This window comes from Drosophila biarmipes, unplaced genomic scaffold (genome assembly GCF_025231255.1).
Source record: "Drosophila biarmipes strain raj3 unplaced genomic scaffold, RU_DBia_V1.1 ptg000017l, whole genome shotgun sequence".
NCBI lineage: Eukaryota > Metazoa > Arthropoda > Insecta > Diptera > Drosophilidae > Drosophila > Drosophila biarmipes.
In genome coordinates this window covers 3,152,366-3,171,080 of record NW_026114535.1, presented here as the reverse complement: position 1 = coordinate 3,171,080, position 18,715 = coordinate 3,152,366, and the positions used below count along the sequence as shown (strand labels likewise).

The 18,715-nt window shown below is 21.0% G+C and overlaps 2 protein-coding genes and 4 pseudogenes across 2 annotated transcripts; 3 read left to right on the top strand and 3 right to left on the bottom strand.

The window, feature by feature from the left end:
* Positions 1-154: 154 nt before the first annotated feature.
* On the top strand, positions 155-1,464 carry LOC127012061 (NADH-ubiquinone oxidoreductase chain 5-like; annotated as a pseudogene).
* A 2,620-nt stretch (positions 1,465-4,084) lies between these two features.
* On the bottom strand, positions 4,085-4,756 carry LOC122818923 (cytochrome c oxidase subunit 2-like; annotated as a pseudogene).
* A 71-nt stretch (positions 4,757-4,827) lies between these two features.
* Positions 4,828-6,348, bottom strand: LOC122818938 (cytochrome c oxidase subunit 1-like; annotated as a pseudogene).
* Positions 6,349-12,796: 6,448 nt separating this feature from the next.
* LOC108035833 (NADH-ubiquinone oxidoreductase chain 6-like) lies at positions 12,797-14,456 on the bottom strand (the record flags this gene model as incomplete). The annotated part of the gene is given in 1 exon segment (XM_050890251.1): positions 12,797-14,456. A coding segment is annotated over 1 exon segment (519 nt), but the record flags the coding sequence as incomplete, so codon positions are not given.
* Positions 14,457-14,598: 142 nt separating this feature from the next.
* Positions 14,599-15,885, top strand: LOC127012063 (NADH-ubiquinone oxidoreductase chain 4-like; annotated as a pseudogene).
* Positions 15,886-16,519: 634 nt separating this feature from the next.
* Positions 16,520-17,829, top strand: LOC122818554 (NADH-ubiquinone oxidoreductase chain 5-like). Its single transcript, XM_050890245.1, is given in 1 exon segment — positions 16,520-17,829. A coding segment is annotated over 1 exon segment (693 nt). The 5' UTR covers positions 16,520-16,660; the 3' UTR covers positions 17,354-17,829.
* The last annotated feature ends 886 nt before the right edge of the window (positions 17,830-18,715 follow it).

The following is an 18,715-nucleotide window of genomic DNA, read 5'->3' as shown; positions in this document are numbered from 1 at the left end:
AATTTTTTATAGAAAGGAGTATATAAGAAGAGATGAAAATATTAATCGATTTATTATATTAGTGTTAATATTTGTTTTATCAATAATATTATTAATTATTAGTCCTAATTTAATTAGAATTTTATTAGGGTGAGACGGTTTAGGATTAGTTTCTTCTGCTTTATCTAATCGAATTGGGGATGTAGCTCTTCTTTTAGCTATTGCTTGAATATTAAATTATGGAAGATGAAATTATATTTTTTATTTAGAAGTTATACAAAATGAATTTGAAATATTGATAATTGGAAGTTTAGTAATGTTAGCTGCTATAACTAAAAGAGCACAAATTCCTTTTTCTTCTTGGTTACCAGCTGCTATAGCAGCTCCTACTCCTGTATCTGCTTTAGTTCATTCATCAACTTTAGCAACAGCTGGAGTTTATTTATTAATTCGGTTTAATATTATTTTAAGAACTTCTTGATTAGGCCAGTTGTTACTTTTATTATCAGGTTTAACTATATTTATGGCTGGATTGGGGGCTAATTTTGAATTTGATTTAAAGAAAATTATTGCTTTATCTACTTTAAGACAATTAGGTTTAATAATAAGAATTTTATCTATAGGATTTTATAAATTAGCTATGTTTCATTTATTAACTCATGCTTTATTTAAGGCTTTATTATTTATATGTGCTGGAGCTATTATTCATAATATAAATAATTCTCAAGATATTCGTTTAATAGGAGGATTAAGAATTCACATACCCTTAACGTCTGCTTGTTTTAATGTTTCTAATTTAGCTTTATGTGGGATACCTTTTTTAGCTGGATTTTATTCTAAGGACATAATTTTAGAAATTGTTAGAATTAGAAATAATAATATATTTTCATTTTTTTTATATTTTTTTTCCACAGGTTTAACTGTTAGTTATTCTTTTCGATTAGTTTATTATTCTATAACTGGTGATTTAAATTGTGGAAGTTTAAATATGTTAAATGATGAAAGTTGAGTTATACTTCGAGGGATATTAGGTTTATTAATTATAAGAATTATTGGAGGGAGAATATTAAATTGGTTAATTTTTCCTATTCCTTATATAATTTGTTTACCTTTTTATTTAAAATTATTAACATTATTTGTATGTATCTTTGGAGGTTTATCAGGTTATTTAATTTCGATAAGAAATATATATACTTTAAATACATCTTTATTAAATTATAATTTAGTTGTTTTTTTAGGGTCAATATGATTTATACCATATATTAGAACTTATGGAATAATTTCTTATCCATTAAATTATGGTCAGTTAGTGGTAAAAAGTTTTGATCAAGGTTGGTCAGAATATTTTGGAGGTCAACATTTATACCAAAAATTAACTGATTATTCAAAAACTTTATTTTTAATACATAATAATAGTTTAAAAATTTATTTAATATTATTTGTATTTTGAATTTTAATTTTATTTAATTTTTTATTATTTTTATATTCAAATAGCTTATATATAGAGTATGACATTGAAGATGTTATGGAGATTAATTAATCTTTGAATATAGTGAATTTATTTTAGTAATTTATAAAAATAATATATTTTATTATTACAATGAAAATGTAAAGTTTTTATTTAAACTATATAAATAGAAGTATAAATGGAATTTAACCATTAAAAGAAAAAAGTTAGCAGCTTTTACTTGATCACCATACTTCCGTAATTGGAGATAATTCTCAGTTATATCATTAACAGTGATACGCCTCTTTTTGGCTTCAATTAAAGAATAAGGGTAAATTTACCTAAGGTTAGGTCGAAACTAACTGCAATTAATCGCTTCATATTCTATTTAAGGTAGATTGAATATTCAATACTTTTTGAATGCAAATCAAATGTTATAATTAACTACAACCCTATTTTAATTAGATCAATTTAATATACCTTGATTTCATTCATGATAAAGACCAATCAATAAAATTAAAATAAAAATAATTGAAGTAATTGTTCAAATTATAATATTTGAATATTTTAAAATAATAATTATTGGTAGAATTAAGGCAATTTCTACATCGAAAATTAAAAAAATAATAGTAATTAAAAAAAATCGTAGTGAAAATGGAAGTCGAGAAGATGATTTTGGGTCAAATCCACATTCAAATGGAGATCTTTTTTCTCGGTCAATAAATGCTTTTTTTGATAAAATTGAAGCTAAGAATATAACGACAGTTGTAATTAATAAAATTAAAGAAGCAATAATAATAATAGAGAAAATTATCTATACTATTTATTAATAGACCTTATGATTGGAAGTCAAATATAATTTTATACTATATAGATAATTTTAATGATAGTAGTTTAACCTCCTCATCAGTAAATTGTAATATATAAAAATAATCATACTACATCTACAAAATGTCAATATCATGCAGCTGCTTCAAATCCAAAATGATGATTTTTTGAAAAATGATTATTTAAATGTCGTAACAAACATACTAATAAAAAAGTTGTTCCAATTAAAACATGGACTCCATGAAATCCAGTAGCCATGTAAAATGTTGATCCATAAACTGAATCGGCGATAGTAAATGGGGCTTCAATATATTCATAAGCTTGTAAAATTGTAAAATAAATTTCTAATAAAATAGTAAAAAATAAACCTTGAGTTGTTTGTGAATGATTTCTTTCTATTAAACTATGATGAGCTCAAGTTACAGTTACTCCTGAAGCCAATAAAATAGCTGTATTTATAAGAGGAATTTGAAAAGGATTGAATGAAATAATACCTAAAGGAGGTCATGAAGCTTCTAATTCAATTGCTGGAGATAATCTTCTATGAAAGAATGCTCAAAAAAAACTTACAAAAAATAAAACTTCTGATAAAATAAATAAAATTATTCCTCATCGTAATCCAATAGTTACAGCATAAGTATGTAATCCTTGATATGTTCCTTCTCGAGATACATCTCGTCATCATTGATAAACTGTTAAAATAGTAATAATATTACCTAATAAAAATAATGAAATATCATATTGATGAAATCATTTTACTATACCTGATACAGTTGTTATAGCTCCAATTGCTCCTGTTAAAGGTCAAGGGCTATAATCAACTAAATGAAAAGGGTGGTTTGAATGTGTAGACATTATAATTAATTTACTTCTCTAGAGTATAAAGTACTTAATACGGCAAATACATAAGATTGAATTATAGCTACAGCTGATTCTAAAACTAATAGGGCAATTTGAGCTACTAATAAAAATGTTACTAATAAATAAGACATAGAAGGTCCTGTATTTCCTAATAAAGTTAATAATAAATGTCCAGCAATTATATTAGCTGTTAATCGAACAGCTAATGTTCCCGGTCGAATAATATTTCTAATAGTTTCGATACATACTATAAATGGTATAAGAACTGCAGGTGTTCCTTGAGGTACTAAATGAGCAAATATATGTTGAATATGATTAATTCATCCATATAATATAAAACATAATCATAAAGGTAATGCTAAAGATAAAGTTAAAGTTAAATGACTTGTTCTTGTAAAAATATAAGGAAATAATCCTATAAAATTATTAAATAAAATTAATGAGAATAATGAAATAAAAATAAATGTTGATCCATTATGTCCTGAAGGTCCTAATAAAGTTTTAAATTCTTTATGAAGTGTTAATAAAATAGAATTTCAAAAAATATTATATCGAGAAGGCATAAGTCAGTAAATTGAAGGAATTATTAAAAGTCCTAAGAATGTTCTTAATCAATTTAAAGATAAATTAAAAATAGCTGAAGGGTCAAATACAGAAAATAAATTTGTTATCATTTTCAATTCATTGAATTTAAGTTAATATTTTTTAATTCGTTAGATTTAGGGGAAGTTGGTATATAAGAATAATAGTTAATAGAACAAAATAAAATAAATGTGATAGAGAAAATAATAAATAATAATAATCATCTAATTGGGGCTATTTGTGGAATTAAAAAATATTAATACTTTAATAATTTTAGTTTGACATACTAATGTTATATATTTAACTAATTTTTTATTCATTAGAAGTAAGTGCTAATTTACTATTGGATGGTTTAAGAGACCAGTACTTGCTTTCAGTCATCTAATGAAGAATTATTACTAGAAATTCATTTAATAAAATAATTTACAGGAACACTTTCAATTACAATTGGTATAAAACTATGATTAGCTCCACAAATTTCTGAACATTGTCCATAAAATAAACATGGTCGGTTAATAAAAAAATTTGTTTGATTTAATCGACCTGGGGTTCCATCAACCTTAACTCCTAAAGCTGGGATTGTTCAAGAATGAATTACATCTGCAGCTGTTACTAAAATTCGAATTTGTGAGTTTATAGGTAAAACTACTCGATTATCAACATCTAATAATCGAAATCCATCAGTTGCTAATTCATTTGTAGGAATTATATAAGAATCAAATTCAATATTATTAAAATCAGAATATTCATAACTTCAGTATCATTGATGACCAATACTTTTTAAAGTAACTGAAGGTTCATTAATTTCATCTAATAAATATAATAATCGTAAAGAAGGAAGAGCAATAAATAATAAAATAATTGCTGGTAGAATAGTTCAAATTATTTCAATAAGTTGCCCATGCAAAAGGAATTATTAAAAAATAATATGAATATTAAATATCCAACTAATACAGTAATTATAACTAAAATTAATAATGCGTGATCGTGAAAAAAAATTAATTGTTCCATTAAAGGAGAAGCTCTATCTTGTAAACCTAAATTAGCTCATGTAGACATTAATTTTCTAATAAAAGTGAAATACTTTATATATGAAGCTTAAATCCATTGCACTAATCTGCCATATTAGAAATTAATTTGTTAAAAGAGGTAATTCAGAATATCTATGTTCAGCAGGGGGTGTATTTTGGTATCATTCGATAGATGAATTTAATTGAATTGGGTAAATTACTTGTCGTTGTGATACTAAACTTTCTCAAATAATATAAAAAAAGAATAAAATACCTAATAATGAAATTGAAGACCCAATAGTTGATACTACATTTCTGAATAACGTCGAGGTATACCAGCTAACCCTAAAAAATGTTGAGGGAAAAATGTTAAATTTACTCCAATAAATATAATGATAAATTGACTTTTTAATCATTTAGCATTTAATGTTAATACTGTAAATAAAGGGTATCAGTGGATGAACCCTGCTATAATAGCAAATACAGCTCCTATTGATAATACATAATGGAAGTGAGCTACAACATAATAAGTATCATGAAGAATAATATCAACTGATGAATTAGCTAATACTACTCCTGTTAATCCTCCGACTGTAAATAAAAATACAAATCCTAAAGCTCATAAAATAGCTGGAGAGTAAGAAAGTTGAGTTCCGTGTAAAGTTGCTAATTATCTAAAAATTTTAATACCAGTAGGAACGGTAATAATTATAGTTGCAGAAGTAAAATAAGCTCGAGTATCTACATCTATTCCTACTGTAAATATATGGTGAGCTCATACAATAAACCCTAATAATCCAATAGCAAGTATAGCATAGATTATTTTTAAAGAACCGAAAGTTTCCTTTTTACCAGATTCTTGACTAATAATATGAGAAATTATTCCAAATCCAGGTAGAATTAAAATATATACTTCAGGATGTCCAAAAAATCAAAATAAATGTTGGTAAAAAATTGGGTCTCCTCCTCCAGCTGGGTCAAAAAATGAAGTATTTAAATTTCGGCCTGTTAATAATATAGTAATAGCTCCAGCTAATACTGGCAATGATAATAAAAGTAATAAAGCAGTAATAACAACTGATCAAACAAATAAAGGTATTCGGTCTAGTGTGATTCCTGTTGATCGTATATTAATTACAGTTGTAATAAAATTTACAGCTCCTAAAATTGAAGGAATTCCGGCCAAATGTAAAGAAAAAATTGCTAAATCAACTGAAGCTCCACCATGAGCAATTCCAGCAGAGAGAGGTGGGTAAACCGTTCACCCTGTTCCAGCTCCATTTTCTACCATTCTTCTCACTAATAATAAAGAAAGAGCAGGAGGTAGTAATCAAAATCTTATATTATTTATTCGTGGAAATGCTATATCAGGAGCTCCCAATATTAATGGTACTAATCAATTTCCAAACCCTCCAATTATGATAGGTATTACCATAAAAAAAATTATAATAAAAGCATGGGCAGTAACAATTACATTATAAATTTGATCATCCCCAATTAATGCTCCTGGATGTCCTAATTCAGCTCGAATTAAAATTCTTAAAGATGTTCCTACTATTCCGGCTCAAGCTCCAAAAATAAAATATAAAGTTCCAATATCCTTATGATTTGTAGAAAATAATCATTGTCGCGATTGGATTAAGTGGCTAAAGTTTAGGCGGTAGATTGTAAATCTATTTATAAGAGTTATTCTTCTTAATCAATAAAATTGGTCTTATAGTCAATAATGACATCAAACTGCAATTTTGAAGGAGTAAAATTTTACTAAGGCTTAAAGGGATGCCCTCTACTTACAGCTTTGAAGGCTATTAGTTTTATTAACTTAAAGCCTTAAAATATAAAAAAATAAAGAATTTAAGAATAACCCAAAAATTGAAAAAAAAAGTTATAATTAAATATAAATTCGTATTACTACTATTTATATTTATTTCTATGACTCAATTATTTTCAAAATAATTTAATATTTTGAGTAACAAATTCGAAGATAAAAAAATAATGCAATTAAAGTTGATATTATTATTAATGTTAATAAAAAATATTGATTACATAATGTTAATTGTTGAATTACAAGTCATTTAGGTAAAAATCCTAAAAATGGAGGCAATCCCCCTAATGATAAAAAATTTATAAATAATGAAAATTTTAAAATTTTTCTATTAACAAATCAAGAAAATAAGTGATTTAAATGAAATAATTTAAAAATATTAAACATAAATGTTAAAATAAAAGATAAAAATGAATAAAATAAAAAATAAATAAATCAAATAGATTCACTAATTATTAATGATCTTAATATTCATCCTAAATGATTAATAGAAGAAAAAGCTATTAATTTTCGTAAAGAAGTTTGATTTAATCCTCCAAGAGCTCCAATAATTACTGATAAAATTACTCTAATTAATAATAAATTTTTAATGTTTAAATAAGAAATTAGTATTAATGGGGCAATTTTTTGTCAAGTTATTAATATTAAAGCATTTATTCATGTTAATCCTTCTATTATATTAGGGAATCAAAAATGAAAAGGAGCGGCTCCACTTTTTAATAGTAAAGCTGATATAATAATTATTGATGTAAAAGATTCATTAATTTCGTTATTTATATTATTTTTCAATATTAATAAAATTGAAGAAAATAACAGTACAGTTGATGCTAAAGCTTGAGTTAAAAAATATTTTAAAGAGGCTTCAGTTGATATTACATTATTATTATCTCTTAATAGGGGGATAAAAGATAACAAATTAATTTATAAACCTATTCAAGCTCCTAACCAAGAATTAGATGTAACTGTGATTAGTGTTCCAATAATTATAATTGTAATAAATAAAATTTTTGAGGAGTTATTAAAAATTAAAAAGAAAAGGATTATAACCTTTATAAATGGGGTATGAACCCAGTAGCTTAATTAGCTTATCTTTTTATAAATAATAAATATAAATATATTTTGGTGTATGACGCACAAAAGTTTTTGATACTTTTAGAAATAGTTTAATTCTATTAAATATAAAAAATCTTTGTAACTAACAACAAATAAATCAGTCAATAAATGCAGAAAAACTGCATAATTTACCCTATCATTTATTTACCAGGCAATTCAATAATAATAAAAAATCCTTTTTTTTTTTTTTTTGTTTTCAAATAAATATATTTACTATTAAATTTTTAAAAATTACAATTTTAAAATATTTATTATTTTATAGTAAATAATACATTTTAGTTATATTTTTAATAAAAATATTAAATTAAATTAAATAATTAAATTTTTCTATATATATATATATGTAATATAAATTATCAACAATATATAAATTTATAAATTAATAATAATTAATTAAATTATTATATTATTTATATAAATCCAAGAGATTTTAGATAAATATTTGAATATAGATTTTTTTTACCATTTATATTACCATTTTTGGATTGTGAAATTTTTTGTTTAAATTGTTAACTATATAATAATATATTAAATATTTATATATATATAGATTATCTATTAATCTTGAACTTAGTATACAAAAAATTTAAAAAAAAAAAAAAAGATTTTTTATTATTAATGAATTAATTTAATAAATTTTAAATTTTATTTAATTATTAAAATTAAATTTTTTAGTATATTTTAAATACTTATTTTATATGTATATGTATAATATATATATATATATACTATATTATAATAATGATAAATTATTGATATTTTTAATTTTATTAAATTATAATTTATTTATATTATTTTTATTACTAAAAAAAATTATTTTTATAATAACAAAAAATAATTTTATTTTTTTTTATTAAATTTATTATAGTATTAAATATTTAAAAAAAAATAAAATTATAAAAATGTTAAATAAATATATTTTTATGTTAATTTTTTGAATTAAAATTTATTTAAATTTTAAAATATTTTATAGGGGACTAATTTTTCAGATTTAGTGATTAAAAAAAATTGTTTATGTGTATATATATATATATATAAATAATTTATATATATATATATATATATATATATATATATATATAAATTTTATTTTTATTTAATTATTATAAAATTACTAAAAAATAGTAAGATAATAGATAAAAGATAATAAATTAAATTTTAATTAATTTATAATTTAAATATTTATAATTTATTTATATGCGTATATATAATTTCTATACTAAATAATTTTTATTAATTATTTTTTTTTGAAAAAATTTTTTTTTTTTTAAATAAATTAAAATTAAAATTTTAAAAATTTTAATGTAAATTTATTTTAAAATTAAAATTTTATAAATTTTAATTGTTTTAAAAAAAATATTTTTTTTTTTAATTTTTTTAAAAAAAAAAAAATCAAAAAATTTAATTTTTTAAAAATAATATAATTAAATTTCTTCATAAACAAAAAAAAATTAAAAAAATTTGAAAATTTTTATTTTTTTTACACAAAAATTATTTTTTTTTACATTTTTTTTTAGAAAAAAAAATAAAAATTATTTAAAAAAAAAATTATTTTAAACTAAATAAAAATAAAAAAAAATAAACTTTTTACATTTTAAAAAAAAGAATTTTTTTATTATTAATGAATTAAAATTAGTTTATATTTATAAATAACATGCTATAAATAATAAATAAAAAAATATATATATATATATATATATATATATATATATATATATATATATACACATATATCAATTAATTTATAAAATTAAAATAAATTAATTAATAAAATTTTATAAAACAATTTAATAAATTTTAAATTTTTAAATTAACAAAATAATTTATTTATTTATATATATATATATATATATAATTAAATAAAAATAAAATTTTAAAATATTTTATAAAAATAATATAAAAGTTTTATTATTAATTTGATTTATATGTAAATTTTTGTGTGTATTTATATTTATTTTAAAAATAAATATATAAATTTTATTCGGAGTAATTAATATTATTAATTAAAGAAATTTAGAAATAGCAATATTAAAAAGTATTGACCAAATTGGTGCCAGCAGTCGCAGTTATACCAATAATACAAATAAATTTTTTTAGTACTAATTAAATTGAATTTTAAAAATAAAATTAAATATATTAAGTGAAATTTTATATTTAAATTATTTTATATAATTATAATTGAAGTTAAAAAATTTTAATAAAAAACTAGGGTTAGATACCCTATTATTTAAAATGTAAATTAATTGCTAAAGTAGTAATAGTTATGTTCTTGAAACTTAAAAAATTTGGCGGTATTTTAGTCTATCCAGAGGAACCTGTTTTGTAATCGATAATCCACGATGGACCTTACTTAAGTTTGTAATCAGTTTATATACCGTCGTTATCAGAATATTTTATAAGAATAATAATATTCAATAATTTTAATAAAAATTTATATCAGATCAAGGTGTAGCTTATATTTAAGTAATAATGGGTTACAATAAAATTATTTAAATGGATAAAATTATGAAAAAATTTTTGAAAGTGGATTTGGTAGTAAAATTATATAGATTAATAATTTGATTTTAGCTCTAAAATATGTACACATCGCCCGTCGCTCTTATTATTAAGGTAAGATAAGTCGTAACATAGTAGATGTACTGGAAAGTGTATCTAGAATGACAATTTAAAGCTTATTAAGTAAAGCATTTCATTTACATTGAAAAGATTTTTGTGCAAATCAATATAAATTGATTATATTTTATTTATTAATTTAAATTATTTTAATGAAAATATTAGAAATAACTATAAATTTTAAAGTTTTAGTATTGTTTAAAGAAAAAATAATTTTAATAATAGTTTATTAGTATTGTAAAAGAAAATTGAAATAATTTGAAAACATTTTATTATAAAAGAAAATTTAATTTATTGTACCTTGTGTATCAGCGTTTATTAAATAAAAAATAAATATTTATTTTTCTCGATTTTAAAAGAGTTAATATAATATATAAGTTAATGTGATAAAATTATTTAAAATATTATATTAGAAATGAAATGTTATTCGTTTTTAAAGGTATCTAGTTTTTTAAGAAATAAATTTAATTTAGAAATTATAAATTTATTTATTTAATTTTATTAATTAAATAATTTATAATTTTAATATTTTATGGGATAAGCTATAAAATAAATTTTTAAAAATAATAAATAAATTTGATAAATATATGCTTAGAATTAGCAATTATTAAAAAGTGTGTTATAATTTATTTTATAAATTAAATTATTTATTAAATTTTAATTATTTATTAAAATATTAATTTTAATATTTAAAATTAAGTAATAATGATAGAATTAGTTAATTATATTGTTTAAACAAATTTTTATGAAAAGTTTAAATAAAGAATCCGGCAAAAATAATGTTCGCCTGTTTAACAAAAACATGTCTTTTTGAATTATATATAAAGTCTAACCTGCCCGCTGAAATTGTTTAAATGGCCGCAGTATTTTGACTGTGCAAAGGTAGCATAATCATTAGTCTTTTAATTGAAGGCTGGAATGAATGGCTGGACGAAATATTAACTGTTTCATTTAAATTTTTTTTAGAATTTTATTTTTTAGTCAAAAAGCTAAAATTTTTTTAAAAGACGAGAAGACCCTATAAATCTTTATATTTTGTTTATTTTAATTATAAAGATTAATTTAATTTTAATAAATTAAAATATTTTATTGGGGTGATATTAAAATTTAAAAAACTTTTAATTTTTAAAAACATTAATTTATGAATAATTGATCCATTAATAATGATTAAAAAATTAAGTTACTTTTGGGATAACAGCGTAATTTTTTTTGGATAGTTCATATCGATAAAAAAGATTGCGACCTCGATGTTGGATTAAGATATAATTTTGGGTGTAGCCGTTCAAATTTTAAGTCTGTTCGACTTTTAAATTCTTACATGATCTGAGTTCAAACCGGTGTAAGCCAGGTTGGTTTCTATCTTTAAAAAATTATAATATTTTAGTACGAAAGGACCAAATATTAAAATAATTATATTTTTAAATATGAATATTATTAATATAAAACTATTTTGGCAGATTAGTGCAATAAATTTAGAATTTATTTATGTAAATTATTTTACAAATAGTACTTGTTTTATATAGAATTTGTTTTATCATTAATTGGAAGTTTATTATTAGTAATTTGTGTATTAGTAAGTGTAGCTTTTTTAACTTTATTAGAACGTAAAGTTTTAGGTTATATTCAAATTCGTAAAGGTCCTAATAAAGTTGGTTTAATAGGAATTCCTCAACCTTTTTGTGATGCAATTAAATTATTTGCAAAAGAACAAATTTATCCATTATTATCTAATTATTTAAGATATTATATTTCTCCAATTTTTTCTTTATTTTTATCTTTATTTGTTTGAATATGTATGCCATTTTTTGTTAAATTGTATTCTTTTAATTTAGGAGGTTTATTTTTTGTATGTTGTACAAGATTAGGTGTATATACTGTTATAGTAGCTGGTTGATCTTCAAATTCTAATTATGCATTATTAGGAGGATTACGAGCTGTAGCTCAAACTATTTCATATGAAGTTAGATTGGCTTTAATTTTATTATCATTTATTTTTTTAATTGGTAGATATAATATAATTTATTTTTTTAATTATCAAATTTATATATGGTTTTTAATTATTTTATTTCCTATAGCTTTAGTTTGATTAACTTCTCTTTAGCTGAAACTAATCGAACACCTTTTGATTTTGCTGAAGGAGAATCAGAATTAGTTTCTGGGTTTAATGTAGAATATAGAAGAGGAGGATTTGCTTTAATTTTTATAGCTGAATATGCAAGAATTTTATTTATAAGAATATTATTTTGTGTAATTTTTTTAGGATGTGATGTTTTTAATTTATTATTTTATGTTAAATTAACTTTTATTTCTTTTGTTTTTATTTGAGCTCGTGGGACTTTACCCCGATTTCGTTATGATAAATTAATATATTTAGCATGAAAATGTTTTTTATCATTTTCTTTAAATTATTTATTATTTTTTATTGGTTTTAAAATTTTATTATTTTCTTTATTATAGTGAATTTATTTTAGTAAAGTTAATAGAAAATTAAATTCTATCTTATGTTTTCAAAACATATGCTTGTTCAAGCTCATTAACTATTAATTTAATAAATTATCTCATCATTTTGTAACTAATGGTTTAATTAAATAATATAAAAAATAAATAACAGTTAAAATTTGTCCAATTAATACATAAGGTTCTTCAACTGGTCGTGCTCCAATTCATGTTAATAAAATTACTGTAACTAATATAGATCAAAATAAAATTTGATTAATTGGGTAAAAGTGAATTCCTCGGAATTTTCTTAAATTATAAAAAGGTAAAATTATTAAAATTGCAATTGATAAAACTAATGCAATAACTCTTCCTAATTTATTAGGAATTGAACGTAAAATTGCGTAAGCAAATAAAAAATATCATTCTGGTTGAATATGAGCAGGTGTAACTAAAGGATTAGCTGGAATAAAATTATCTGGGTCTTCTAATAAATTAGGACTAATTAATACTAATGAAATTAAAATAAAAATTATTACAATAAAACCTACAATATCCTTAAATGTAAAATAAGGATGGAAAGGAATTTTATCAATATTAGAATTTAATCCAATAAGATTATTAGATCCTGTTTGGTGTAAAAATAGTAAATGAATTATTGTTATAGCAAGAACAATAAATGGTAAAATAAAATGAAATGTAAAAAATCGAGTTAAAGTAGCGTTATCAACAGCGAATCCCCCTCATAATCATTGAACTAAGTCTATTCCTAAATAAGGAATTGCTGATAAAAGATTTGTAATAACAGTAGCTCCCCAAAATGATATTTGTCCCCAAGGTAAAACATATCCTATAAAGGCTGTTCCTATAACTAAAAATAAAATAATCACTCCTACTAATCAAGTTGGGGTAAATAAATATGATCCGTAATAAATTCCTCGACCTACATGTAAATAAATACAAATAAAAAAAATGATGCACCGTTAGCGTGTAAAGTTCGTAGTAATCAACCATAATTAACATCTCGGCCAATATGATTAACTCTATAAAATGCTAAATTAACATCTGCAGTATAATGTATTGCTAAAAACAATCCTGTTAAAATTTGAATAATTAAACATAAACCAAGTAAAGATCCAAAATTTCATCAACTTGAAATATTAATTGGAGCTGGTAAATCTACTAATGCATTATTAGCAATTTTAAATAAAGGGTGGGAAGTTCGTAAAGGTTTATTCATTAATTAAGATATTATTCAAATAGGTCCCTTAAATAATTTAGTAATTTTTACTACTACAATTAAAGTAATTAAAAGATAGTTTATTAATAAAATAGTGATAAAATTAGTAGGAAAATTATATAATTTATTTAAAGATAAAGAATTTTCTGTTAAATATGAATTTATATTTATAATTGATTCTATTTCATTATTTATTAAAAATAATGAAATAGAAGTTTTATCAACAATAAAAGATAAAATTAGTATAATAAATAAAATAAAAGCAGAAAATAAAGTAAGTTTAATTGATAAATTAAATATTTCATTTGAAGCTAATGAAGTAACATAAATAAATAAAACAAGTATTCCTCCTAAAAAAATTAAAAATAAAATATATGAATATCAGAAACTTTTAGTTATTAATCCTGAAATTAAACAAACAAAAATTGTTTGAATTAATAAAGTTAATCCTAAAGCTAATGGATGGATTATATTTTAAAAAATAATAGAAGTAGTAATAATTAAAGAGTATAAAATTAATTGAATAATTTCAAGAGGTAGTTTATTTAAAATATTAATTTTGGGGATTAATGAAAAAGAAATTTCTTTTCTCTTGAAGTTTTAAAAGAAAAAATCTTATTTTTGATTTACAAGACCAATGTTTTTGTTAAACTATTAAAACTAATGATTATAATTTTATGTTGAAGTTTACCTATAATTTTATTTATTTTAGGTTTATTTTGTTTTGTTTCTAATCGAAAACATTTACTTTCTATACTTTTAAGTTTAGAATTTATTGTTTTAATATTATTTTTTATATTATTTATTTATTTAAATATGTTAAATTATGAAAATTATTTTAGAATAATATTTTTAACTTTTAGAGTATGTGAAGGAGCTTTAGGTTTATCTGTTTTAGTTTCTATAATTCGTACACATGGTAATGATTATTTTCAATCTTTTAGAATTATATAATGTTAAAAATTATTTTTTTTTTATTATTTTTAACTCCTGTTTGTTTTATTAATAATATATATTGAATGGTTCAAATTATATTATTTTTTATTAGATTTATTTTTTTATTAATAAATAATTTTATAAATTATTGATCAGAAATTTCTTATTTTTTAGGTTGTGATATACTTTCTTATGGATTAATACTATTAAGATTATGAATTTGTTCTTTAATATTATTAGCTAGAGAAAGAGTTAATAAATATAATAATTATAAAAATTTATTTTTATTAAATATTGTAATTTTATTGTTGTTGTTAGTTTTAACATTTAGAAGAATAAGTTTATTTATAATAAATTTATTCAATAAATTTTTATTTAATAAATAATTTTATATTTAATTATGATTTACTATATTTTTGTTTATTATGCGCTTTTTTAGTGAAAATACCAATATTTTTAGTTCATTTATGATTACCCAAAGCTCATGTTGAAGCACCAGTTTCTGGTTCTATAATTTTGGCTGGGATTATATTAAAATTAGGAGGTTATGGAATATTACGAGTTATTTCTTTTTTACAATTAATAAATTTAAAATATAGTTTTATTTGAATTAGAATTAGATTAGTAGGAGGAGTATTAGTGAGATTAGTATGTTTGCGTCAAATGGATTTAAAGGCATTAATTGCTTATTCTTCTGTTGCTCATATAGGAATTGTTTTAGCAGGTTTATTAACAATAACTTATTGAGGGTTATGTGGTTCATACACTTTAATAATTGCTCATGGTCTGTGTTCTTCTGGATTATTTTGTTTAGCTAATGTTTCTTATGAACGTTTAGGAAGTCGTAGTATATTAATTAATAAGGGCTTATTAAATTTTATACCTGCTATAACTTTATGATGATTTTTATTAAGATCAGCTAATATAGCTGCTCCGCCTACATTAAATTTATTAGGAGAAATTTCTTTGTTAAATAGAATTGTTTCTTGATCATGAATTTCAATAATTATATTATCATTTTTATCATTTTTTAGATTTTATATATTTTATATATTCTTTATATTTATATTCTTTTAGTCAACGTGGAAAATTATTTTCTGGAGTTTACTCTTTTAGAGGAGGTAAAATTCGAGAATATTTGTTAATATTATTACATTGATTACCTTTAAATTTATTAATTTTTAAAAGAGAATCATGTATATTTTGATTATATTTAAATAGTTTAATAAAAATACTAATTTGTGGTGTTAGTGATATGAAATAATTCATTTTAGATCGTGAAATATTTATCAATTTGTAGAATTAGATTTGTTAATTAAATTTCTGTTAGTTTATCATGTTTTTTATTAAGATTATATTTTTTACTGAATAATATAATTTATTTTATTGAATGAGAAGTTGTTTCTTTAAATTCTATAAGAATTGTAATAACTTTTTTATTTGATTGAATAAGTTTATTATTTATATCTTTTGTTTTAATAATTGCTTCATTAGTAATTTTTTATAGAAAGGAGTATATAAGAAGAGATGAAAATATTAATCGATTTATTATATTAGTGTTAATATTTGTTTTATCAATAATATTATTAATTATTAGTCCTAATTTAATTAGAATTTTATTAGGGTGAGACGGTTTAGGATTAGTTTCTTCTGCTTTATCTAATCGAATTGGGGATGTAGCTCTTCTTTTAGCTATTGCTTGAATATTAAATTATGGAAGATGAAATTATATTTTTTATTTAGAAGTTATACAAAATGAATTTGAAATATTGATAATTGGAAGTTTAGTAATGTTAGCTGCTATAACTAAAAGAGCACAAATTCCTTTTTCTTCTTGGTTACCAGCTGCTATAGCAGCTCCTACTCCTGTATCTGCTTTAGTTCATTCATCAACTTTAGCAACAGCTGGAGTTTATTTATTAATTCGGTTTAATATTATTTTAAGAACTTCTTGATTAGGCCAGTTGTTACTTTTATTATCAGGTTTAACTATATTTATGGCTGGATTGGGGGCTAATTTTGAATTTGATTTAAAGAAAATTATTGCTTTATCTACTTTAAGACAATTAGGTTTAATAATAAGAATTTTATCTATAGGATTTTATAAATTAGCTATGTTTCATTTATTAACTCATGCTTTATTTAAGGCTTTATTATTTATATGTGCTGGAGCTATTATTCATAATATAAATAATTCTCAAGATATTCGTTTAATAGGAGGATTAAGAATTCACATACCCTTAACGTCTGCTTGTTTTAATGTTTCTAATTTAGCTTTATGTGGGATACCTTTTTTAGCTGGATTTTATTCTAAGGACATAATTTTAGAAATTGTTAGAATTAGAAATATTAATATATTTTCATTTTTTTTATATTTTTTTTCCACAGGTTTAACTGTTAGTTATTCTTTTCGATTAGTTTATTATTCTATAACTGGTGATTTAAATTGTGGAAGTTTAAATATGTTAAATGATGAAAGTTGAGTTATACTTCGAGGGATATTAGGTTTATTAATTATTAGAATTATTGGAGGGAGAATATTAAATTGGTTAATTTTTCCTATTCCTTATATAATTTGTTTACCTTTTTATTTAAAATTATTAACATTATTTGTATGTATCTTTGGAGGTTTATCAGGTTATTTAATTTCGATAAGAAATATATATACTTTAAATACATCTTTATTAAATTATAATTTAGTTGTTTTTTTAGGGTCAATATGATTTATACCATATATTAGAACTTATGGAATAATTTCTTATCCATTAAATTATGGTCAGTTAGTGGTAAAAAGTTTTGATCAAGGTTGGTCAGAATATTTTGGAGGTCAACATTTATACCAAAAATTAACTGATTATTCAAAAACTTTATTTTTAATACATAATAATAGTTTAAAAATTTATTTAATATTATTTGTATTTTGAATTTTAATTTTATTTAATTTTTTATTATTTTTATATTCAAATAGCTTATATATAGAGTATGACATTGAAGATGTTATGGAGATTAATTAATCTTTGAATATAGTGAATTTATTTTAGTAATTTATAAAAATAATATATTTTATTATTACAATGAAAATGTAAAGTTTTTATTTAAACTATATAAATAGAAGTATAAATGGAATTTAACCATTAAAAGAAAAAAGTTAGCAGCTTTTACTTGATCACCATACTTCCGTAATTGGAGATAATTCTCAGTTATATCATTAACAGTGATACGCCTCTTTTTGGCTTCAATTAAAGAATAAGGGTAAATTTACCTAAGGTTAGGTCGAAACTAACTGCAATTAATCGCTTCATATTCTATTTAAGGTAGATTGAATATTCAATACTTTTTGAAAGCAAATCAAATGTTATAATTAACTACAACCCTATTTTAATTAGATCAATTTAATATACCTTGATTTCATTCATGATAAAGACCAATCAATAAAATTAAAATAAAAATAATTGAAGTAATTGTTCAAATTATAATATTTGAATATTTTAAAATAATAATTATTGGTAGAATTAAGGCAATTTCTACATCGAAAATTAAAAAAATAATAGTAATTAAAAAAAATCGTAGTGAAAATGGAAGTCGAGAAGATGATTTTGGGTCAAATCCACATTCAAATGGAGATCTTTTTTCTCGGTCAATAAATGCTTTTTTTGATAAAATTGAAGCTAAGAATATAACGACAGTTGTAATTAATAAAATTAAAGAAGCAATAATAATAATAGAGAAAATTATCTATACTATTTATTAATAGACCTTATGATTGGAAGTCAAATATAATTTTATACTATATAGATAATTTTAATGATAGTAGTTTAACCTCCTCATCAGTAAATTGTAATATA